Consider the following 26759-nt stretch of genomic DNA (forward strand, 5'->3'; position numbering starts at 1 on the left):
TGTATTTAGTCCTTGTTAAAACATAGGTTACTTGATAAATACATTAGTTTGTGTCATAAACGCGCTTTTTCAGCTCGTTTTTTCTGTGTGCATCTCATTTAAACCACAACAAAAGTCGAATTTATTTTCCATATAGTTTTCCTCCCTTTTTTTGGCGAGGAAGTAGGTTAATGAGTCCTGATGCATTCAGTTATGCCAGATACTTATTCAGCTGGAACATTCATTGCAGCTGACCAAATCTCTCCTTCAGTAATGATCTGAAGTTACTTTGCATAGAAGTTCAGGATTTTAAGTCCTCAACTTTCAAAAAAAAATCCAAAATCCAAGCAGATTAGATCTGTTTAAACTGCTTCCAGTGGAAAAAAAAAAAGCCATAATTCATTGAAACACGATCAGGAGTAGTTACCAGGCGCTTACAAAAAAAGGAAAAACATGATTGCAATTGTAAACAGAATATTACTGAGGGGACATAAAACAGCTTTAAAGAATAACTCCTTTCACAATAAGCTGAAGTCAGCTCATTATGAAGTCTGAAAAGCAACTTTCAGCTTTATTGAAGAACTTTCTTGCATCTTAGCTGTCATGTATACCCCACACAGAAAAATATAAACAGATCTAGAAAACTCGCACAGATCTCATTGTGCTCAGGGGAAAAAACAATTTTAATTCCACTCATTCAACTGAAGCCTTACAGCAGTTCCAAAGAGGTTAACTATGTTTGCTCAAGTTTATTTGGGTATTAAATGCAAGATAAAAGATCTCCGGCTGAAGTGTTACAGATTATATCTTATTTTTAGGAAATAAACAGATTCCAGAGGTGTGTTCCTGCTCGCCCAATCCTGAGGCTGTAGCACAGTGCTGCAGCTGCTCCTAGCTCAATCACAGCTTTGAAGGGAAACTTGTTGGGCTGTTTGTGTCAGCAGTGCTGCTGATGGATGGCTGCTTCAGGGGAGGAGATCAAGCTGTGTGGTAAATCTTTCTATTTGTCCCATCTGCTTTTCTATTTTAAACAGCTGCAGTGATCAGCCAGGCACCCTATGTTAAATACATAGGAATTGCACAAGAGAAAACATTTATGTACGTGAAAATGTGGCTTAGATTTGTTTTTCTGTTCTTGAACTGAGCATGGAAACTTCTGCAAGCAGCTGTGGAAGTTTACTATGGTTTTCTGCCTACCTTTAGAAAAGTAAATGACCTGGCCTAACATGATTTTGCAGCTTTTAGAAGGGCAGCGCTGCAGTGATAGCAGACTTCCAGCTGATGGCATTCTCCACCTCTCCCCCTCCTGCTGCCAGACCCACTGTGCAGTATGACTTGTAAAATGGCAGGAGAAGTAATCTGCAAGCAGAATATGTTTATTAAAATATGCCCTTCAAATATAAAAAAGCATAACACACAAGCTCTGCTTGTCTTGCAGTGGCACTCAGGTTGTGAGAGCATCAAGCATGCCAATCTCGTTTGGCTCTGAAGGTCACCGTTTCAAAGGAAAGCTTTACAAGTACAGCCCATTACCAAATACTAAGCTGAGGAGGCTGGCAAACATATTGAGACAAGCAAAGAGGGTTTTTTTATGTTTTGTTTTCAAACAAGTTGACTAAGTTAAGCCCAAGCTTTCTGGCCAGACCCCAGTTGGGCCAAATCCTGCTTACCCTTACGCTTCCAAGTACCTTATTCTTTGTATCCGGAGATACTGTGCTGCACTGTTGCATTCTGTCAAATGACTTACTTGCTTCTCAAAGCCAGCTACATTGCAATGGCAAGCAAGAAAAGCTCAGTGTTAAAGATGAGAATAGCTACCCTCCTCCCCCCCCCAAAAAATAGTTTTTATTAAAAATTAGGAAAGAAATGCAAGGACACAAGGATGCAAAGGCTGTGAGAAGGTTATTTTCAAGTCCTATTACTTGTGTTCTCTCTCCCCCATCTTATTTTTCCTTTGAAAGTTTGAACAACATATATTGAGCCATTCTGAGTTTAATGCAAATTAAAAGTTAAAAAATAAGTGAAATAGCAATAAAATGAAAAAGGCAAATAGAACTGCAGGTTGCCTGTTCACAATTTCAACAGAGGTTATTACATTCAGTCTATATATATATATATAATTTTCTTCATATTTATATGTTGCAATGTAGAAGTTTTCTGAAGTGCAGTAACATGTACAAGTTAACTGCAAGTACTGCAACTTCAACTATCCATACCCCTATGACTTTGTTCCAGTCGTTTTTTTCACAAAACTTAAAATTACTGTAGTTTTATGAGCATTATTGCCATTTTTCTTATGAGCAAAATGAGGTGGGGCGGTAACTCATCTGTGCTCCCAGTCCAATCCCAGAACTGTTATGACCATTTCAGTATTACTGAAGCCAGAAGGCTTATTTTAGGAAGAAATGCCAGAGCAGGATTTCTTAGTAAGGAGTCCTGAGAAGTCAGAGAGGACACGCGCGTGCCAAGTCCTTGCAAGATCAAAGTCTCAGTTATATTTCCTTCCACTCCTTACAAGAAACCAACACTGAAAGTACCTTTCAACAGAAGGACACATGAATGTGACTGTAGCTTTCAACAACAGGACACATGAATGGCACTGTACCTTTCAACAGAAGGACACGAAGCTGGCAAAGGATAAGATATGGTCTTAAAGATGACCCACAATAGCTTCTATTAGCAGAATTTGAAGTTGACAAGTTCGTAGATTCACTGTAAAACTTTGCAACTATGACAACTCAACAAAAGAATAGATAACCACAATCTCAAACCAGTACAGGGACAAAATTACTTTTAGAGCATTGGCTATTTGTACAGTTTATGTTACTTCTTAAGTCTCACCTCAGAGAAGCTTTTCATCCTGAAATCAGTTTTAAGGTTGTTGGAAAAACTTGGCACCTTTAAGAAGAATTTCAGGACAAGGATTGTCATCTTCTATATTCAGATGGGCCCAAACTGGAATTTTTGAACATATTACTATTATTCTAAAAGTAATATATTCCTATTATTCTAATAGTAATATAATATACAGTTTAGTCAATGTAGCAGCGTGTTTTCTTTCAGTTCCCCAGAAAGCACTGGGGAAATAGTGCAAAAGGACTCTGTGCAAACATGCCTTGAAAAAGGCATGCCAAATTAACCTAGAAGAATAAAAATACTGCTACACGTACCTGCTTTCACCTCTGAGAGCCGTATCTTCAATTTACACAGATGCTGTTAAATTGTCCTGCTCTGTCAAGTAGCTGCAACACCAGATTGTTGCTCCCCACAGGCTGACAGTTTTTCTTTCATTTGGGATTTGAGACAGCTAAACGTTGTTTGCCGTGTTTCCTCACCTGCTGCCCTGCCCCAGCAGCACATTCCTCTATTACGCTCCTGTCGATGCGTCATAGGCACGCATTGCTGCAGAGCAGTCTGCTGCATGATGCAAGCACGTGCAATCTGGAAGGACTGGGGCTGGCGGAGGCCCAGTGCTGTACGCACTTCATAGGCACATGAGGTCAGGTCCAGCCTGTACAGTCGATGCCGAAATCAATAGCTTCACGCATTCGGTGGCACTGAACATAGGTTTAAAGAGTAATGTGTTGATTTTGTGATGTATCTGTATTTTTCTGTTCTACACGGGAAGAATATTTGGGTAAACATGTTGAGGGAAGGCTTGGCTTAAAAGACAGGCCTAAGACTGTAAGACATCTGAGAAGGTTTCGTAAGTGTCAGAAACATTAAAAAAAACTTGAGGTCACTCAGAATCACATTTGCATTTGGGGGAGAAATCTTGAAGTTAAAGAGAAGCCTAAATATGATACCAAATTAAGCATGAGACAAATACAGACAAGAGGGTTGTGCTAAGACCGGGCAACACTTTTCCGAGTTACACAGAGGGAAAATATCAAGATCTCAGATACACAGATTGCACTACAAGCAAACAGTAAGATGATGGCAAAAGTTGTAAGCAAGAGCACTGAGAAGACTGAAACTTAATGAGAAGCTTGGGAAGGGAAAGACCGAAAGTTCGATTTGGGACTTGCTAACTATGGTAGGCATCAGATGTAAACTTGAAATTGGTCTGTGCACAGAGAGTTCAGACAGAAAACAGAATCCACAAGTCAGATACCAGGAGACAGTTTACCTCAAAGAAAAATTAACAAGGAAAACATGGAAGGGTCTGGTGTAGGTTAAAAAGGCTACAACAATAATACACTGCAAGTTTAATTAACATAGACATACAGAACAAAAACACTACCATTAAAAAACAAACAAACAAAACCATCTTTAGCCAAGTATAAAGACATTTATCAAATGGATGTTACCACTCACATTGCTTTCATTTCCAAATTCTTCCAGACTAACATTTACAGGTTCCACTCTTCCCTTGTGATAGCTGGCTATGGAGCTTAGTGAAATGCCTGATTGCTAACTGCCAAGTATTCTTTTGTCTTAGCAGTATATATACTACTTCATTCCAATGGTACAGAGTTATCTGGGAGCTGGTATGAAATTGACACGAGAGAGATGATTCTACTGCTTGGTTATCTCAATGACCTAGCACGGAGTGAACTTCTCCCTATCAGACTATTAAAAGGCTGAAAACAAGTAAAAGAAGGGGTTTTGAAAATTCTGCCTACTAAAAATCTGCATATTCCACAGGGCACTTTCATGGAAAAGAACACCCAACAAGCAGCCAGAGGTGGATACATTTTAGGAAGATCATAAACGTTCCCCTATTCACTATACTTTTTCCTCATACCTTTCCCTACTGCTCCATACAAACACACACACAAGGCTCTAACTTACTAAAAAATACTGCTTAGTTTTGAATATGTTCTCAAAGCAAAAAAGTTACAAACTTTATGAAATATAGAATTTTCCTTACCCTAAATATACCAGTGAAAGAGAGGTGACTCTTAACAAGCTTTAGAAAAATCTTCCTAGCTTCCCAAGCTATTGTGTTGATCCCCCTCCACTAGCTAATACCTCTCTTTCCCACTCCAGAAGTGGCAACTAGACTTCATCTCGTTTCACCTCTCCCTTCACTGAACAAGGCAAATAGCATGCATTTCAATCCCTGTTCCGTTCTGAGCATGGCTCCTCCAGCACCACTGGACAAAGCTCTGCCTACCTCCAATCTCACGAGAGGCTGCGAGCCCCAAAGCCTTAGCCCTTCAAGAGGCTGGATGGATCTCGAGCCAGAGGTGCAACTCCTAGTCTGTCATTAACTCGAAACCTCATCTCATATTCTTCTACCTTAAGAAAGAAAAGAAATGACTAGAAGCAATGGGATCCTCATTCCATGAAAGCCTAATGCTGGAGTTAAATGCCTGTTATCCCCTTCAGCTTGTAACTTAATTCTTTTAAAAGTTAAAGTTCCTAAACTAGCACTTGAAAAATGGAAACTGTAGGAGCCCAAAGAGCTTGTTACTCTTTCTTTACGTGTCTGCTATTTCTGGACTCTCTTGGCTCCAGGCACAGGACCAGCTATAGTCACTACAGCCTCTGTACCAGTCACCCTTTTCCCATCCAGCTGGGTCCGATAACCAATGGCCTCACTGACAAACATTTTAGGCCCACAATGGAACAAGTCACTGTGGGATAAAGTACTTTAATAAACATAGTTTAGGCTTGGGAGATTCCTAGGTTTCCAGCACAGAAAAATCAAACACTAGCAGTTGGGCATTACACAAGCACAATCTCACTACACCCCTGCTTTCCGTGCTTCCATACACTCAGCATAACAATACACAATAAAGAACCGAATACAGTCTGTCCCTCCTCTCAGAAAGGCTGATAACTGAACCTTAAAAGAAAGGCTACCTTTTGATTTTCATATGTTTTCTATTTCTTGCTTCTTCATTTGATATTTTGAAGATTAAGACTTCACAAGAGGGAAGAGATCACCACAAAGGAAGCCTGCTCCATTTTTCTGCTAGCTATTCCAGAAACAAACAAACAAAAAGAACTGAAAAACCCACACCATTTTGAAGTTCAGTATTTATAACTCTAGACTTCTGACATTCAGAAAAGCTTTTACAACTAGGACATCACTAAACATTCACCCCAGGAATTGTGTAACTAATTCATGTCACTTGGAGGGGGTTGGAGGAAACTATTAGCCCAGCCTTGTGGGAAAACAGGGAAAGAAGTGGCCATCATCTGCCATCTTCTTTAATCTTGTGCCAAGAGATTAAACCAATAATTGTCTACAGCATCACTTTGTGTTTGGCATTCGCTACGTTTCCTTCCTTTCCAAAATCTTTTAATAAAAATATTTGAAGATGATGGAATATCTGCCTTAGCATGTAGGCATGCTTTAACACAGAAATCAAGGCAAGCATTAATCAGAGCTCTTACCAGAAGTTCACACAACTGCAAACAATCAATTTACCACGGCTGAGAGTTAAGTCTTGTCAATTCAGCCACAGCAACTGACAATGTATTTCCCATTTAACACAGCAAATCAGACAAATCAGTTTTTACAGATGAGCTACTCAGAACTTCATTAAAACATGGTAGTTTTTTAGTTCACAGGCAGCCATGTGAAGAACCCCTAAATCAGAAAGCCCGGGTAGGAAGGGAAGTGCTGCAGCACACCCGGTGAGATCAGTCTCAGAGAAAGACTTGTTTGCTCTTCGGGTTCCAGATTTTCGCAGCATTGCTTGCAGAACCTCTGCAGTTCTGGGATGCTCACGGCCATCCACTGAGAGTAAGACACAGCTGCACATGGATCTGTGTTTGAATGAAACGCTATTAAACAGAGTTGAAAGACAGCGTCACTAAAGAGGCATGTATTTCAACTCCTATTGTTTGATATAATTAGGGGATGGGGAAACAAGAAGGCCTCGGCACATTTAATATGTGCTATTATGTCATCTGGTTGCATGTTTGCTAAAGGCTTACTTCATTTGGCCTGCATATAAACTTGGAAGAACTTCAGGTTCTTTTAATGGTAATGATCTAGTTCCTGTAGAGTACAGTCAAGTAAAAAAGCCTGACATGGGTAAACGTTAATAGCAACAAGATTACATTTTTCTCTTCAAGAAGAATTTGAACTTCACCCTGTATTAAGCTCAGTAGAGTATATGCAGTTCTGCTCTTCCTCCACACCGTCCTGCTGGTTCTGTGACTTTATTTCAGCCACTCAGCTGCATTGGTGCAGGTTACATATTTACATCTTGCTGCACCTGGCTTTTGAAAGCAAGTTGAAAGTCCACCAAAGAGCAAGTGCCAAACTGTAAAACAAAGTCATATACAAACAACACCGGAATTTTGAAGTACTTTTCCTTTCTAGATCACAATGTATTCCTCTAAAACCAGAAATAAGTAGAGAAAATTCTCAAAGGTAAGATGCAAGGGACACCCAGTTCTGGTTCAGACGCCCACAAAGACCCTGCAGAGCCACTGAAGTGTAAAGAAAGACTGAACCTACAGTGCCCTCATGTGTGAGGGGATGTGAAGTGGAATTATGGACATGTATTTGGAAGAGAAAAGCTCTCGGGCTTTTAAAAAGAACCTTCGCTAATGGAAAAACAGATTTCCTTGTACCAAAAAAATGATTTTGCCCTTATTCATTAAGACTACGTACTATAAACAGGTGCAAGAAACGAATGACAAACAGCTCCATTTTCAACTGCCTTTTCAAGTGCTTGTGGGCTGAAAGTTTCATGTTCGTTCTCACCACAGGAATGCAACAAAAGTAGTTACCTGGTATAGAAGCCTTTAAATAGTATTTAAAAGAAGAAGTATCTTAGTAGAGGATCAAATTTTGCACTGCAGAGACAAGTCCAACGATACTCTAAACAACAACACTTTCTCAGTGCCTGGACCTCATAGGACTTTAGTCTATCACCAAGGAATGTAAAACTAATATTTTATTATATTTATATAAATGTCGTGAGGGCAATGCACCTTAGACTAGTATTCTCAGAAGCCTGCAGATCAAGTTGGGAGCCACCTAAATTAGCCAACAGGAAGCCCTGAAGACAGGAGTGCATCTTCAGCCTCATCTCTCAGTGTGCTAGGGCTTGCTGCCCACCACCAAAAGGCACCTGCGTCTATTCAAGACCACAACCTGAAGCCCAGAGACTGGCTCTTTCACCTCAGCGGTTAGATCACTTCAATAAGATAGAGGCCAAGTTCAAGTTATTAATAAGCCCAAAGCGATTTCAACGTCTCCTCCCTAAAACACAAAAGTTGAGCTGCTTAATGATGGCAACGCTGTCAGCACTTCCTACTGCCCTAGTCCTGCTTCACATGCAATCCTCAAGGCGCTCGCTGGCCCAGAAGTGAGAGCAAAAGCTAGTGCAATTCTCCCACCTTGGGAGCCCAGGCATGTACGAGACATGACTGCGAATCACCTCAGGCAGAAAAGGTCCTGAACCTGGAGTCCTCGCTCTTTGGGCATGCTCTAACCACTAAGCTGTTACTCAGGAGTAGGAGGGGTAGCTCTGTTTTGTTTTGTGCAAAGCCCATCTGATAGGTCTTCAATAAACATGCTCCAAGAACACTGTGTTCCCCGAGCGCCGAGAGGAGACAGAGGAAACGGTTTTATCTGTGGATGCAGAGTGAGCCTGAGCATAGGCATGGAATCATCGCCCACGTCCAGAACCGAAACGCTTTTATGCACAGCTGAACATCTGTGTTCTGCTGCCTAAGAGCTCACTGATTTCACCTGCAGGGTTAAAAGGACCTTGAGTTTTGAAGAGCCGAGTTAAGACATAAACACAAGCTTTCTAGAATTCAGCTACAGTCTGCAGAATTGTCTTACAAGGACTTAGTAAACACCAGGACCTTTGCCTTGCTGAATAGTGATCATACAGGACAGAGGAATCCCCGTGGTGCTGATCACATGTGCCACAAATCTTAAGATACCTCATTCCACTTTTCAGAAGAAACCGTACTTATAAAAGCATCAAGTTAGAAAAAACAAAGCACTCTGGTAGCTCCTAGCATCAGAAATAAGCCTACACGGATGATTCCAACTTTACTTTCTGTTGTAAGGAAAACCTATTCCATTAGTGTCATGCTTCCTACAGCACAATCTGTTGAAGAACCTCACCTCTTTCACAGTCATTGTGAGCTAGGTATTGCAAACAAAGCAGAGACAAAGCAATCAATGAAAATACTGAAGAGCAAGCTCTGTCACAATCATGATCTAAACCTACACCAAGTGTCTGAATTACTGCTCAAGTCATCTTCAGGAAGCAATGCAACACCCAAAGCTGCAAGAAGTAGTAAGGTATTGCAGATGACAACTCCTCAAAGATACAGCTACGTAACTTTCTTTTTCACTTGCATACATATAATAAAGAAGTGGAAACAATTTTAAAAGTATTTGTTTTCCACCTAAGCTCCAACACTTTTTTTCCTCCTTCTTTAACTAGAAGTAACCTACATTCTGATGCATTGGAGGCCAGTAGTAAAACCCTGGGGACACATGGTCTGCTAGGTCTTGGCCAAGACTGAACTATGTAGAAGACCCCTCAGCTGGAGAAGTACTTGCCATCATGTCACCTGGCAGGAGGGAAGCTACAATGCAGCGTAGCAGCCAGAAAGTTCCACCCTGCAGGGTCCCTTTGAGCACATCTGAGCAAGACCTTTGCAATGGAGCACTTAGGGCACAAATAGTCTGGTTCTTTCTAGTGAGTGTAGACTGCCAATGACAAAAAAAAAAAAAAAAAAAAACACCTCTCTTCCACTATTTTTCTTTACAATAGTGGAAGATTAACAGTATTTAAATAGAATTTTCCAAAACTCACCCTGGACAATGAAGAAGTAGTTTTGCTCTGCTTGTAATAGAAAAAAAAGGTAGAATAGCAAACAGTAACACTAACAGGCACCCTGTCATTTCACAGGTAATATACTTCAGCAAATAATTTTATTCTAGTAACAACTTTAACACATTCACCAGTTTTATTTAACATGAGCTAAAAGACCACAAAATGTTAAATGTACGCCCCACCTCCCCCAAACTAGATTCTACTGTTTTGTGAATCAGAAAATTTGTTAGCTGCCATTATCTTAATTTGAATTTTTTTATTGCTAGACTCGTAATTTAAGTTAGGAGTCTAGATATTCACAAAAAATACATTTCACTCTCTTGCTAGACTCTTCAGGAAAAAAAGGAAACAGACTGATAGCAATGTTTCTCCTAGTACCTTCGCTAATATATTCTGATTAGATTAGGAAAAGTCTGCTCTGCGTCCAGAAACATAACACACCACCACAGATTGACAGATTTCCTTCAAAAAAGGAATGGATCAGCTTTCTGATCCCAATTGTTTCAACAGTTGAAACATCACTATAGCTGGAATGATAGGATTATTTTTTTTTAGTGGTCGTGCGGGATATTTTTGTTTTGCTTTACTTTAAATATAGGGGAAAGCATTTCTCCTGTGCTGAAAAGATGTAAGTTCTTGCTGTGCGTGGCTTTTTTTTTTTTTTTTTTTTTTTTAAGAGATTGATGCGAAGTCTTGATTAACATAGGGAAATAAAATCTGGAAAGTTTCAGTTGAAGATAAATTCCTTATAATACCGAGATACTGAAAAAATCAGGAATTAAAACAGAAATAGGTATACAACAAATATAGTGGTGTTCATAACTGTAAGATGTGAAGTGCTACAGCCATCTGTTTCATCCACTATCACACATTTCTTTTTCATGCATTCTCTTTTCTTTCCTCACAAAGGTGTCACTCATTATTGCTTTCAGATCTAGGTAGAAAATAAAGTCAGCTACAATTACATCATTCATAACGAAAACTTGCATTAAGATATCATCACCACCAATGAAAAACCAAACCTAAAAATAGAAAAGCAAATGCCCCATCTCAAGAAGCTTTCAGTAGAAACTATTCTGCAACCAGAAATAGCACAAGAAGATAAGTTAACAACAGAAGTTTCATTTTTCATGAACTTTAGAATAATAACATCGCTGAATTGAAGTCTATTTCAAACAAATCAAAAACTGAAAATAAAACAAAAGACATGAAGTCTCCCCCAAGTGTTCCTTCAAATTCATTACATCTTTCTGCAGCAAGTGCATGTAGATCACCTACAAGTTAAAACACAATCTGTGTAAGAAACAAAAAGATATGGACACCATCCAAAGCAAATGGTTTGTTCCAGTACAGATAGGAATCTAAGAAACTGCTACTGCTGTCTCCAAACAGCGTGGCAGAGCTGAACAGCAGCAGGCTGTCAGCTCAAGGCAGCAAGCTACCTGCTACAAAACCCTTTCCGTGTGGTATTCTGATGCGAAGCTCACAATTCAACAAGAGTTTACTTAAGCTAATTTAAATGTAAGCACTGGCATGGATTTATCTATTTACTGCTATGGTAACTGGCACACCTGGGAGCTCACAATCAGCAAGCCAATTTGGTCCTGCAAACACTGCAGCTGCATTCACATGACATTACATTTAACCTCCTAGGCCCTGCTAGAAGTTACAATGCCAGGGTAGTAAGATCCTATGCTTCCAGGCTCAACACAGCACATCCAAAAACTCCTTCCTACGTCTCTTTGCTCACAGTGCAACATCTTGGATTAAGAGACAACCGTGACCAACTGGCTTGGCATACTGATCACAAACTTAGTGGTCACAAAAGGTCCAGGAAACCTGAAACCTGTAAGAGGAAACACACCAGCGTTCATAATATAAGGAAGCAGTAACAGTGTTTTGAAATGGAGTCCTGCAGCAGAGTATCAAGATGCTTTTGGACAAGCCTGCCAGCACACAGCCTTAATCCTGTAAACACACGTACACTTCACTTTACCACACATGGGCAGTCTTGTTAACTCAGGGCTGCTCCCAATAACATTATCCTGAAAAAAAAAAATCACAACTGCTTAATGTCAAAAAAAATTTGTTATACACAACATTGTTAATGAAGTACCTGCTGGTTTATTTTCCATGCATAATTCCTTGATCAGATGGTAATAATGTAACTACCCTCTGCAAACAGTTCCCATTGCAAATGTGACAGACAGTAGGTGGCCAAAGTACTAATGCTAAGACAACAAACACTCCACCTCTAAATGAAAATCCCCAGGAAAACAAAACAAAAAACATGAAGAGCCATGCACAACAGTCCTCTAATTAAATGAATATGTTTGTTTAATATCATAACAAGGAACATCATCTGAATCAAAAAGGAAAAATGCTTTGCCTTTTAGTACAAGAAAATTCTGACCTGCTGCTGTAGCACAACAAAAATGCATATATATATATATATATTTAAAGGATCCCAGTAGCTGAGCTTTAAACAAGCTGTATAAATTTATCCTGGTTTTCTGAAGCTAAAATATTTAGAAGTGTTCTAGAAAAGAAAAAGTATTTACATAGTGAACACTGTGATTGACAAAAGAATTTTAGCATGTGTCAGTCTTAACTAAAATTATTGTTCAGCTCACCTCATTAATCTAAAAACTGTATTACAACTACATGGTTGAGCAAAATCCAGCATCCCACTTCAGAAGGCCTTAGAAACTTCTTTGCTACTTAGGCTTTAATATAAAGCACTTCTGCACTGAGGGAAATTAATTTTGCAACAGTTGAACAGCAGGTATTCTCTTCTAACCCAAGGAAGTTTTAAGGCCTCGGATACTTATTTCACCATCTGACATCCTGTCAACAAACAAGACCTTCCAAACTGAGTTCGGAGTCTGAAATGAGGAAGACCTGGTTTTAAATTCCAGTTCAGTCCAGATGCTACTCATGCTTGAATGGGATGCTCATTCATCCAAGGCAAATGCTCTAAAAAGATATTTACTGTCTGGGAGAAAAACATGCAACTCCTACTGCTTGAGAAGATCCACTCCACCTATTCAACTGCCCTCTGAGGTCACTGATCTGAGACATGCAAAAGAACACAGCAAAGGTCACTCGAGCAGACGACCACTGTGGCACCTGGCCCACTTGGTCCAAGGCGTCTCGCTGCCAACTTCTGCATGCAGAGAGGAAATAAGAGATGAAAAGTATTATTACTGCAAAATCTCCACATGCAGACCAGGCTTGATTACAGAGGACAGAGCCAAATGGGTTATAATAGCAAAGAATGACCTGGGATTAAGTCTGCCACAAAGCTATATCTTCAGCATGAGGTGGTAGACTTTCACTGAAACAACTTGCTTTGATCCTCCCATGCCTGAATAAAGGCAGACACAGAGTGCAAAGGCAGCTTCCTACTGCCAACTGAAACAGGCCATTGCAAGCTAGGGTTAAATGGGGCTGGCACTGAAAAGTCATCTGTCAATGCTGCTTTGGTGGATTTGCAGCATTACGCTGCTTTATCAAGAAAAGGTAAGTACTGATGCACCTAGCATAGCCAGCTTTGAATAAAAAGAATTCCGAACAACCCCCAGATAGCACACCATTTAATCCTCAAATCAAGATAAGATGTTACAAGGATTTGGGGATATATCTACTTTTTGCCCATTTACTTCAGAGAAATCTTCTCAGGTTGTGTAAGAACAATTTACCTCAAAATTTGGATGAAACTGGACCGAGATGAGCTGTCTGAACAGATGTGAAAAAGTTCTAAGCATTACTTCGGGGGTATAGACAGTAATCTGGCCACTTCAAAGGACCATTCTGTCCAAATTTTTCCTCCATGTCATATGAAATTAAAAGTTAAAAACCAAGAATCTTTCCTTCTTGACTGAACATACTAATTGGAAAGAAGGACTTCTTGCCTTGCTTCATCCACAAGCTATTTCTTAAGACACAAAACAACTCTACCTGGTCTGCACCCCCTGCAAAATATCTGATATAGTACCTCAAGACATGTCATCTTGAAATCATCTTTAAACAGGCAGTTTTTAAGTGTACATCTAGACAAACGATAACATGATAAGCTCCAGAATATGTTAAATCATGGCAACTGCCAAATATTTAGTACTGTCAAACAGTCCTAGACATAAGTTTGCTCTCAGTATTGATTGGAAATTCAGAACAATAAGAAGCTTGAGAAAAGCTTTTTCCTCTCCTCAGTCTTTCTCCTATTTGGAAAACAATGCAAATCCAGATTACAACTAAAATTTAAATAAATAGAAAATCCAAACCAACAGTTTAATCTGAGTGGAATGTACTGTTGGCAAACTGTCTTCGTTTTAAAGTTAGAAGTTTTGTTGCACCAAAACACCAGAACCAGTGGAGGCTCGGCAACAAGCTGCAATGGAAACGTCTTTCAGAGAAGAGGTTCCCTTTCTCCTTCAAAGAGAGAGAGAAGAAAAGAAAAGCACAGAGGAAAGGTTTTAGAGCTTTAAATAAGTTTTCATTCTCAAGTTTGTTCCTCCTTTGAGCAAATATCATATTATTACATGTTTACTCCCTAGGAGTTAAGAAGTCCTCAACTGAAACACTTATTTCAGAAGGGAAACTTTAAAAACAATTCAACACCAAGCAAGAATATCCTAGGGGAAAAAATGTAACAAAGATGTTGTTACGCCGTGAGTCTTAAAACTTGGGTTCGCAGAGCTGGATGTTTAGGTTGAGAAAAGAATTGGCAGTAGAGAACTGCAACTGAGAAAATCTTATTGCTGACTTTAGAAAGAATAGAAAAGTGAGAAAAACAGTTATAACTTCTAATTTATTTTCATTTAAAAAACAACACGTTTTCAGAAGCACTGTGCGTTCTTTTAGCACAATGCCTGGATTGAAAGCAAGTGCTTGTAGATGCACAGAAGGAAGACTTATATCAGATTACATGACATAATTAGCAGTATGCATTGTAGCACTGCCTCTATTTTTAACATAATACCAGCCCAATGCATTTTCGGGTGATATGCAGGCACTGGTACACAACGCTGGATACTTTTGACTCAAAGTGTCTTGAAAGAAGAAGGTTGGTTTCTACACAAAGCTAGAATAACAAAAATGGTTAATTGCATACTAGGTTTAAAAAGAACTAAACCAGTTCACCTTCCCAAGCCAACTTCTGGCAATGATATAATTCAAGCTTTCCAGGAGAATACACAAAGAAAAAAAAAGTCTAAGTTGTTGGAAACTTCAAGAAAGTGGTAAACAACAGAAAAACCACCACTTAACATTTTGGATTTAATTCATGGATGTAGGTCCAAGTGAAGATTTCCATGTTTGACTTGATTTCTGGAGAGAGCTCTGAGCCTTTTCCCTTTTTTTTTTTTTCATCCTTAAACTGTAAACAACTTACTGGAATACGTGTGACAGCAAATCATATTTTTGGAAATTTCAACACTCAGTATCCACAGGAAAATATACTCAAGCCTTCAGAACTATTTTCTGTCCCACAATGGTATATGCAGTACTTTTCCACATGTTTATTTCAAAAAGGGAAACACAGACCTGAAGAAGTCAGGAGTAAGACGACAAAGCAGCAAGAATGTCTTCAATGCTCACTTGGTGGTAGTAACAGTAAGACAACAATTTTCTTTTAAACAATCCATTTTGGTCAAACTTGATGAAAATGTATTATTTTATATAACCTACGAGCCCATACTTTTTTTTTTGTGCTTAATGCTTCTATAGTATGTTAGCTTCTAAATCTTTCCAAATTCTTAGTGCTTTTCACTTTTATTGAACATCTTGAAGATGTTTACAATTTCTCCATATATGAGTAAAGAAGCATCCAAATGCAAGCCAATGTCTCAAAATGAAGACAGTTATTTACATATTAAATAAGGAAACGAGATTATAAGTATTTTAAAGAGAGGGTAGAAATAAGCTGGCTTTTTGGCAATTTAAAGCTGAGCAGAACTTTTAGCAAAATCAGTGCAGAGAGGTGAAGGATCACTGCTACCCATACTACATCAGGGTGTGAAAAATAATTTAAGATAAAGGTCTAAACTGACATTCAAATACACGAGTGTGGAAAGGATCATTTCCAGTTAGGAGTTTAAAGGTACAGCCAACCTCTACAATAGTCTCTAGTGAGAAAAGCAGAAGCAAAAAGAAAGAAGTCTAAAACAGTTAGCATGCCACCTGCTAGATCAGAAGAGCAGATGCTCTTACTTACACAATGCATTCAAGCTCAAATATTTCTGGCTCTGCAGATCTCTAGATATTACTTCTTATGAAAAAAAATAAAATTAAGAAACAAAACTTTTTTTTCCTTTTTACGTAAGCAACAAATGTACTCCCTACAGTTGCTTACCTTAGCAGTAAATAGAGATGAGGAAATGTTTGTGTTTAATTTCTTCAGTTTAAAGCATTTCAATTCAGTCAGAAAATAAAAATTCACCGAGCCAGTGTCAAGCGCCTGCTTCACTCCACACCCCTTTTCAAAACAACTCTAGTTCTGATGCCCTGAAAACCAGAATCACATAAACCCTTAAGGCTGCAGATCAATTTATCCCACACAATTATAAGAAAAAGCTGAGTAAGCGAAGCACATTACCACGCAAGAAGAATGGAATACAGTTAGCATGGAAAAGGATGGAAAGGCTCCAAACACAGGAACAGCATTCGAAGTGACCCAGATACCTCATTTCACATCACTTTGAGAACCTCCACTCTTTTCAAGCAACTCTTTATTCCAGCCAAAGACCTTCTCAGGGTCAGGCAATTTTGCAGTTGACAAACTCAACAAGAGAAAATTTCCTTAAGTCTCACTCAATGCAAAGACTGAAGCCTTCAGAAAGCAGGCAAGTAGGCTGAAGGAAGGAGGGATGAGAAAAGACAAGCTAAGGACTATTAACAATTGAAGATTAAATATAAATATGTAATATAAACCTATTTATGTATATCCACACCCCAGCTCAGAACATTCCCTGACATTTCAAGATTAGGTCTCCTCCCTTAACTTCTCCACACAGCCTCGCTAGGCATACGTGATACAGACCCATCGGCAGCAGAGCATGTTTACAATAAATATGGCAGAGATACTGTTTGTTCTTTTGGTAGGCTAGCAGAGGCTGTAAATAAGACTTATCATTTAAGTGCATCATATATTAATACTTCAGTAAGAGCAAGAGTATCTGGATGACAAAAAAAAAAGCCAACAGACAAAATGTTTTCTAAATTAGCAGTCTGGCAGAGTAACATGTGGCTTTTGAAGGGAGCACCCTACAATAGATAATTAAACCCATTCCACCTCATGGCTGGAAGAAACAGAACATACTTTTACCCTGAAGTGAATTCACACACACAAAAAAGATATGTTTTCAGTTACTTTACATAAGAGTACTACGGGAAACAAAAAACAATATGGGCATTTGCATTATGCAAGGAAACGAGTCAGCTTCCAGATGGGGCAGATCCACCACCACCAGTGAGGAAACTAAATTCACGGGCTTGAACAAACCATAAATCTTCTGCGAGGTACCTTTCTGCAGTGACTGACCAACAGTAAGCAGCACGGGGAAACATCACTATCGTGCAGCTGGACAGAGTCAAATAGCTCAGACAGAAACCCCATCAGCTGGTAGATCTGCCTAGCACTTTTCAGCTCCAGATTTTCAAGTTGACTGAGGAGTTATTGCAGGAAGGCTGCGAAGACTGACGAGAAAGTTTTAAAGTCATTTATCAAAGGCTACACCAAAAGCAGATGAAAGATCTGGGAAGTTAACCAAAGTCTCCTGAATTGCACCCTAATAGGAGGGCCATCAGGATAAGCCATTTGAGAACAAGGAGCATATTTGAGTCTCCCTCTCATTACTCTAACAATTAAGTACCACAGAGATCAACCAAGAATGTTCATTCCCTAGAGCAGCAGACCTAAAAACAAAAACCAAACCACCGACAACGTACTTGCAGTCCTCCCAAGGCCACCGTTGCTTTTTAGCAAGAGGCAGAGTCTCCTCATGTTCTGGTGCCACCCATCTGGTAAGTATGGTCGTGGAGATCAAAGGGAAAGTGCTGAGAGGCCCCCCCAGCCCACACAATCACAAAACGCAGAGGCTGGAAGTAAAAGGCAGCCAGTTGGCAATGCTCGCCCTTTCCCGGGGAGATAACACACATATCACTCCTGACTGATGCTTCAGAGCATTTTAGACAAAGAGTTCTAGTGATGAACGTGACTCATTCTTCCTCAACAGGCTATGCCATTGCTTTACTTCCCTAGTCCTTGATTTTTTCCTACAAATGTCTAACTCAGGTCTCACTGAACTTCAGATCAACCGGTCATTCATTCCAGCTCATGTTTTCTTCTTTGCGGGAGTCTTTTTGTCCCCTCCATCCCCCATTTACCTGGGAACATACTATGTTAGCCTTCCTGTTAGCTGACCGTACCACCAATTTCTTCAACCTTTCTTCACAAAAATAATCAATAAAAGTCAGATCTCAAAGATACGTTGCAGGTTCCCATCCAATATCAGTGTAATTTTAAGTTCTGTTGTTCTTCTCCAGTATTTTGACCCTCCCTGCCACCTTGTACTCTCCAGTTCATCACATGCACATCTTCATTAATCAAGGTGGCGCTGGCCAGAACCTGCACAACCCGCACCAAGCGCTGGCTGTCCTGACCTTGCTCACCTTCTGAGGCAAGTTTTCCAGCTAGCTTTACTCACCGCACGGTACTTTCTGGCTCATAATTCCCTAGCTTGTTAATGAGAACACTGTGTGAACGTCAAGGACTTCGATCTATCAGTCTCCCTGCACTGTAAGACCTGTTACTCCATCACAGAAGTGGAAGAAATGCTAGACTTAAAATCATTTACCCTGGGTAAGTCTGTTTCAGCTGCTGCTCAACCTTTTTTCTAGGCACTGAAGACATGTTTTATCACTTTTCCATTATTTTTTCCTTCAGCTGAAGTAAAACCCACAAGTTCACTCTTCATCTCACCCCACTTAGGTCATACTGAAGAGGTACACACTATTACTGTTTTTCAGTCTACTACGTCTCTCCACTAGCACGTCTGAGATTACTTCAGCTAGGTTTTTTAAGCACCTTGGAATGAATTTCATCATGCCCTACCAGATAGAAAAATCTGTTGCTTATCTAAGTAATCTGCAGGTTTTCCCCCTAATCCTGGCCAAGCACTATTTACCATTTTGTCATGACTTAACTACACTTGCTGGATTAACCATTTCAGAGAAGGTTTCAATCACCTTAGCACCATCTCTTTCTTAGTCCATTAATCTGTGGATCTTTTCTTCCTTACTTTCTTCCAATATGCACCTTATTATGTACAAGAAGAACTGGGATAACCGAACATTTCCTACTGCACTTCACATGCATCTTCAGCAACCTCCATTTCCCATTTTCTGCATTTTGCAAGTTTCACATCAAAGAAGAGGTCAACAGAGAGCAAAGTTCTTTCATTACTAATTTTCCCCTTCACAAGAAGTGTTTAGTACTGTGAAGTTGCTTCTCAAAGACTCTGAGACCAGTTTCTTTCTTCCTTAGATATACCTCCAGTCAAGCTTCACGTGCCAAATTCTGAGTATTTTGACATCTGTGGGTTTTATCCTGCCGTTTTGCCATCTTCCATGTTTTGTAGGCTAATACCTTGTGGTCATTCATGCAGAACCTCGTTTCCACCTACGAATTCACAGTCCACTCCCTTGTTAATCTAAAAAACGACTTTCATGAACTTACATACCTCAGCAGAGTAGTATGTTCTGCACGGTCTTTCCCAGAAGACACTGGATGGTTATAAGAGAATTTAACTAGCAAAACTCATATATTGGATGATTCTTCTCCAGATCCCGACGTACACCTTATGTATCTTCCAGGTACATACATCTAATTAATTTGACAGAGGCTGAGCAGAACAGTTTTAACAATCACACATTAAGACCTTCCACTGCTGGCCAGTCCCCATCTATTTGTGTTGGCACGCAGACACCTAGGATACCAGGTGGAAGGACCCACTGTTCTGCAAGGTCATGAGCATTATGACATAAACACATGCACAATACTGTACTTGCAGGAAGGCATCAAAAAGCTCTGATATATTTGGGGTTTTATCTGACAACTGATTTTTTGAGATATTTTCAAATGTAAAAACATATAAAGTCGATCTCACTTTGTTAAAACACTGCAAATGAAATGGCTTTAAAATATTTGAAGTTTGGTGATAAAGCTGATGATAAAGCGACTTTATCAGTTTGATATCATTAACAAAAGCAAGGAAGCCTAAATGAGAAAAAAAGGGGCCAGCGTGCTGATATTTTCTTCGTAATAATTCTTGCAAAAATAACTTGTCTAATCAGAATGAGAAATTAAATATATTCTCATAGGCTAAAAACCCATTATTATATATATATGTAGATAGGTAGCACCTACACTAAAAAGCTCATGGTCCTGCATACAAGTCAGAGAAACAGGAATTAATTTTAAGCAATAATTTTTTACACACTTTGATACAGACAATACTATTTATTAATCAGAAACAAAGAATAAAGTCATACAATTAGGATTCCACTATATTTCAGAGCGATTTTTCTCCAGGAAAAAATAAAAGACCATAACAAAGGCAGACTCTGAGGATGCCAAACTAGGATCCTATAAAGGAGCCATGCTGAAATAGGCTGCTGCCAAGCCTGCAGCTTACACTAGCCATATAATATATTTTACCAGTCTGCTCCAGACAGAAATCCACAAAAACACTAGCAGCATAGCTGCTTGCACCTAAATATTTGTTGGTTACCCCACCAGGCAAGAAGACACCAGCTCCTGAAAGAAATAGCTACCAGGTCACATGGAAAATCCAGGTCTTTGGTTTTCTCACTGACCTATCCTGAATGCAGGGCAGAAAGATTAAGAAAGCACGTTTTCCAAACCCACATTTCATGCAAACAATTCAGCCTATGTTGACTACTAGCCTGAGACTGACCGTCCTACATGAGGGAGGACAGCAGCACTACCCTTTCCCAAAAGAAAAACCTTTGGGTTCAGAGCTGCCTCTCCCAGCCCTGGGCTCTGTGCCCTTAACTTGGTAGGGAATAAGTTTTAGACAGCATAATGAAATGTATCACTGTGGGCTTAAAGCCTTATCCCAGCACAGGGATATAACATTATACAATTGAATCCTTTAGCTAGGATACTATCCTGAACAGGATTTTGCATTTATAATGTTACTAAGATATTTACCTTTAGAAACACTGCTAAAAGTTCTGTGGGGTAACTACATTTAGTAGTTTGCTTTATCTGCCATCTTCACTGCAGAGATTTGAATAAGATTCCTCTTGGCCATCAACCAAAAACTATTTCATGCCTGACAATAGTCTGCAGCATCCAAACTGGAATACTTGGATGGGATTATTTCTTCCACAAATGCTTATCCAAAGATTACAACGAACACTTTTATTTCCGAGTATGAGAGCCAAGACTTGCCACTCTATAATCATAAAATATTTCTCTTTTAGATCTATTCCTAAGAAGAAAAGAAACTTAAGAAGAAAAGTTACAACAGCAGCTTTCAAAGATTTTTTTCAAGTCACGTTGGATTTGATTTTATTTCCTTAACTTGTTGTAAACCCTTTGCTGCAGCTTGTGTAAATGCAATGGGTTTTATATTCATGTACCTCTTTCACAACCATGGGATTTGAACTTGGGCTTGCTGAGTGGAAAAGCAGTTGCCTGTTTTCTGTTGGAACTATTTGAGCTATCAGAAAAGCTAGTAAAAAGGTTCCTAAACAAGACTAATAGTTTAACATTCCAGTAACTTCATATATGTAAAACTAAAAGAGAGTCAGGAGATCAGGTGCCTGACCCCCTCCAAAATTCAGGTCAGAGATCACCGCACATTTGGCCTTTGAATGGGCTCTGACAAGTGGTGCCTGGTAAAAACATGTCTTCCCTTAGCAGTATGTTCCAGCAACTCATCACTCTCACTGAAACAGGCCACCTTACTTCTCATCTGAATCTTTTAACAGGGAAGATACTGAAGCAAAGGTGCCAGATTAAGTTTTCAGGTTTTATTGGTTTTGTTGTTGTTTGTTTAAGAGAAACAGTACGATCCTTGAACCTTTCACATATATACAACATACATATACTTACAGCTTTTACTGGTAAAATCTGCCTCAAGAAAAATGCCCCATACAGTTCACACTGTATAATTTCAATTATACTGTATTTATCACATTGCACACTATCGAGAAGTTCTACAAAATAAGTCTCTGTCAGCTTCAATAATCCAAACCAAGAATTTCTTTGAACCAGTTCAAAGTAGAACAGAGCAAAAAAAATGGAACTAGCTACAAGTTCCTTCAAAACCTATATATATATACATATACACACACACACACAGGGACATTTTTCTTCCTTTGATTCCCCCATATGAAGACTGTTAATGTTCAAGGGGAAAAAGCACAATAGTGGGAATCAGGGAGCTAGTGCTGAGCACAGCCCTATGTATGTGCTTGTGAGTAAAAGAAATACCTTAATTTCCTTTTCCTACCCTGCAGAAAGCAGTATTTTTAGCAGTGCCGCCGTACCCTTTGATGCACGCAGAATTTCAGGACCTTTGCAAAAGCTGTAGGTGAGCAAGCAAATTGCGACGCCAGCGACTATAATTAGACTGTTAACAGTGGAAGAGTACAAAGTAACATTTATTTTTGTTAGCACAGCAGGTCAGTAAAGTTAATCCTGTGCTGGCTGGACTGCTTATGGGTTGGGAACGACAGAAAAGTTTGGAGAAGGTATATACCAATGGATGTTTAGACCCAAATCTTTCCTGTTTTTGCACGAGGCGCTCTGGATGTACCCCAGCCCGGTTAGCACCGAAAGGCACCCGAGCTGTCACGGAACCACGGAATATCCCGAGCTGGAAGGGACCCATAAGGACCATCGAGTCCAACTCCTGTCCCGGCAGCCTCGCAGGCGGCCCTCGCCTCCCTCCGTCCCTCCCTCACGCCCTGCGGGGCGAGCACGGCTGCGGGCTGAAGGCTGCGGGCTCCTCGGGCGCTCACCTGCACGCCGCTCAGGATGGCCTCGCTCTTCTCCCTCACGTCGCGGAACGGGCACCGCTTGGCCAGCATGAGCAGCCGGGCCAGCACCCGGGGAGCGGCGGCCGCCCCGCCGCGGCGGAGCACGGCTTGCCCGACGTGCTCCAGGGCGGCGGCGCGGGCGGCGGCGTCGCGGCTGCACAGCCCGTCCCAGCGCACGTCGCCCTCCCGCTCCTCCATGGAGCCCCCCCGCCGCCTCAGCAGCCCCGCGGCGGACGCCCCATGGCGGAGCCGCGGCAGCCGACCCGCCCCCGAGGAGAACGAGCCCGCAGCCCGCTGCCCGCACCGCATCGGCGGGGGAGCGGCGCCGCCAACCGCCGCCCAACGGCCGCCGCCGCCACCGCGGGGGCTTCGCCTCCAGCCGGCCACCACCCCGCGGAGCCGGCGGCTCCGCCCCGCCCCGGAGCGCGGAGGGGAGGGGACGCCCCGCCCCAGCAGGTGATGGACGCGCCCGACAGCCAATCGCCTTGCAGCGCTGGTCGGCGGAGGTCCAATCGGAGCGGGGAGCGGTGTATGCCAGGAGGGGTGTTGGGGGTTGTAGTCCGGCTGGAGGGCGGCGTTGTGCGTTTGGCGGGAGGGGGAACTACGCGTTCCAGGAGGCAGCGCGAGGTACGGAGGGGAGGGGGCTGGCGGTGCTCGGCGCCGCTCCGCCCTGCCTGAGCTCGGTTTACCGGTGTCGCGGTGGTGCGGCCCCGGGAGGGGTCAGGGAGGAGAAAAGTGGCTGTTATTTCTGCACCGGGGATCGTCGGGGGCCACTCTCTTCCCCCCCCCCCCCCCCCCAGTCAGATTTTTCAAAATTTTTCACTCCGCAAACAACTTTTTATTTTTTTCTTAAAAAAAAAAAAAGGCAAAAACAGGAAGAAAATAAGATTCTGAAGTTTGTGTTAGCAAAAATAAATAAATAATAGTAATAATAATAAAATAATAGGCCTTGAGCGACCAGAATCGCTTATCAAGTAGGTATGTGCTGCCTTTGGTGTAGCCTAAGTAAACACAGTAGCAGGGAAGACAAACAGCGCATGTCCAAGCACAGCAGCCTTCCAAATCGAAAATAAAACAGTAATAAAAATAAAGAAAATCCATAAGATATTCAAATTGGGCACCAGGTCCCCAATGTTTTGATGCAGGTGAGGCCCAGGCTGCTGCCCCATGGGCTGCCTTGCTGTTGCCCTGGCCACAGGGACTCCTTCCTTCCTTTCTGCAGGAAACAAGGTTTTTTTTTTTTTATAAAGTTAATTTTCAGCCCGGTCAGCTCCCTGAGCCAATTTGCCTCGTGGCACTGCTCCTGGGGCTGACAGAGGAGCAGGAAGCGTGCAGGCAGGGGCAGAGCCACCCAGGTGCAGCTGCCACCTCCAGGCCACCAGTTTGGAGCATACTGAAAGGCTAGAGAGCACTTGTAGGTAAATCAAAAACAAGACATCGGCCATATGTGGCCTGGCATAGTTATTTTGCATTTATGGCATGCATGTTTCCTTCTCAGACATTCAAAACTCAGACTTGAAGTTAAATACAGATCAGAAATACACAGAAACTCCGACTCTGGGCGCAAAGCTTGGACCAGCTCACAAAAACTAGCCATCAACAGCTCCTTTATTTGCAAACAATCTGCTTTCTCCATCAGACGTTCCTTTCATTATCCTGGCACAGTTTCTCCGAAACTTGCAAAACAATCTATCATTACCTGTAGCTTTCAAGGCAGACCAATCTCTTTTTTTCCCCATTCCTCCTATAAAAACCTTTCTGCAGTGAGGCTGAGTTACCATTGTTCGGTAGCGTGAACAGGCCTGGGCTGCTTCACGCAGCTGCTTCCTCTAGGCCTTTGGCACCCTTGTGAACAATATATCTACCAAAATCATCACCACCTGCAATAAATGTGAGACTTCACTTCTCTAAGCACTCGAGGCCTCCACCCATCATAACTGATGGGTTCAAAGAAAATAATACTGCCAGGGCCTTTTAAGTTTTATTTTTTTTAACATTAGCTACCACTTCAGCTTCCTGTCCCGTTCTGTCGTCACTTATTACAGTCTCCCAGTTTTCCTGTGAGTAGGCAAGTCACGAATGCTTGCTTTATTTCTATCTAAATCTTGATCTTCAGAGGTTGGATGTACCTCGTTTTTCCCATGGTAAGTTTGTACTTGCTGGGTATCTCTGACAATACCTACATACATCAGAGATCAATAAGGTGAAATAGAATCAAAACTGATGCCTTGATGTTAGTATTCAGTACGGCTTATATTCCCACACTGAACGCTAAGATTGATTGAGAGTCATAGCTCTGCCTTTTATCTTTTAGAAGTTGTTTTTTCCACTGGCTGCAAATGAACTCTGGCTACAGGAAACAGATTGTGAAACTGGCTCCAAGGCCTAAACTTCAGATTTCAGCTCTTTGTTTGATAGATTTTAATGTAGCGCTTTGGTAATGGAGATGAAGGTGGCTTTATTTTTTCCAGACCAAATCTCTGCAGTTTTCCGATACTGGGTCAAGCTCCTGTGTGTACTGCAAGACACTGTGGAAATCAAGGTCAAAGGCTACTAGCAGAATTAATCAGAGCCTGAAGTTAGGGGAATGTGTTTGTTTGATTTGTGTGTTCACTGGCTGAAGTTAATATGCTTGTTTTTGATCCCTAAAGAATGGATAAGAGAGAGGCAGAATTATGAAGGAAACAATCTGGCAACCCATCCAGAATTACAGCATTTGAGTTTTTAAAATGATAAGCTGAAGTAAAACAAATCTGTGGCTGTTTTAAACCTCAGTGTTTCCTTCCTTGATTATTTATCAACTTCCTTCTCTTTTAACTACATAGGGACTTCTATAACCATATGCAAATCATATCCAAATGCAGAATTATTTTTTTGGAAATATAAAGTAGTTGTATTCATGTCCTCTTCTAAGTTATAAACAAGACCTAAATTACATTTTATTTACTTGCAAAAGTTCTTTCCCAGTTTCTGTATGTCACAAAAGAGCACTTTACTGCAGAGTTCCTTTAGTCAGTTACTGGGAACTATCATTAACACAGTAAAACTCATGCAACTTCGAAGGAACTGCTTTTTGAATTAGATTCCTTCAAATGCTTTCATTTATGCCCATTTTTGTTGAGGCTTATTTAATTCAAACTAACAAATACCTACCGTGGGATCTCTTTCTTCTAAAAGCTCACCTTCCCCTTTTGGATCTGGGTTTTGGCATCTCACCACAGTATCTGAGCACTCCACAGTATTTAATGCATTTGTCTTCACAGCAGTCTTCTGAGGAAGCAGGGTTCAGTGACTCCTGTTTTGCAGAGAGACACCAGAAAGTCGGGCTACTCCTGCACTACCTTTGACCTCAGGCCCAGGCTTGGTGTCAAGCCCAGACTCATGTGTCATCCCTGCAGACTGGCCTCACTGTTCAAGCAAGGTACAGCGTACAACATGGGAGGAAATGAGAAACATGGGTTGCTTTGAGAAGAGCTTGGCTACAATGAACCAGAAGTACAGACCTCTTAATGTCATGCTGTGCTTGCCAACTTTCTGGCTGTACTCCATTTAAATGTATAAATGCAGCCTCAAAGACTTAAGAGGTAGACCCCAGAAGAGGGCATGTGTAAACAACAACTTCTGATCCAAAACATGCCGCTGAGCTGCCACCTGAACTCTGTTAGTCCATTTCTGGATAGAAAGGTCTAGGTTTGCCCCAAGCTGTGCATCTTGGTACCTGTCTCCTGTTTGTGCCCACTTGTGGTCTAGGCAGCTCTGAGAGAGGTCCAGCTGAGAAGTTCTCTGAGCCCAGCAGACTCACCCCAGTAAGGTCAGATTTTTCTGTCAATAGCCACTGCAGGTTTTGGTGCCCATCTGCATTTGGTGGAGAACTCACCTTCAGTGTGACAAGCCAGTGATGAGAGAAGCAGCTTTCAGCTCAAAAGGGTTTGTGTC

The 26759-nt window shown here is 41.1% G+C and overlaps 1 protein-coding gene across 2 annotated transcripts in view; it reads right to left on the reverse strand.

Annotated features, from left to right (window-relative positions):
* SESN1 (sestrin 1) overlaps window positions 1-23036 on the reverse strand; it is a 75253-nt gene extending 52217 nt beyond the window's left edge. For both annotated transcript variants that reach the window (XM_035564764.2, XM_035564762.2), the window contains exon 1: window positions 22806-23036. In XM_035564764.2, coding sequence (XP_035420657.1) covers window positions 22806-23021 — 216 coding nt within the window. In that variant the 5' untranslated portion in view covers window positions 23022-23036. The remainder of the gene's footprint in view (window positions 1-22805) is intronic.
* Window positions 23037-26759: the final 3723 nt, after the last annotated feature.

The sequence above is a fragment of the Cygnus atratus genome, chromosome 3, assembly GCF_013377495.2.
Source record: "Cygnus atratus isolate AKBS03 ecotype Queensland, Australia chromosome 3, CAtr_DNAZoo_HiC_assembly, whole genome shotgun sequence".
In the NCBI taxonomy this organism is placed as follows: domain Eukaryota; kingdom Metazoa; phylum Chordata; class Aves; order Anseriformes; family Anatidae; genus Cygnus; species Cygnus atratus.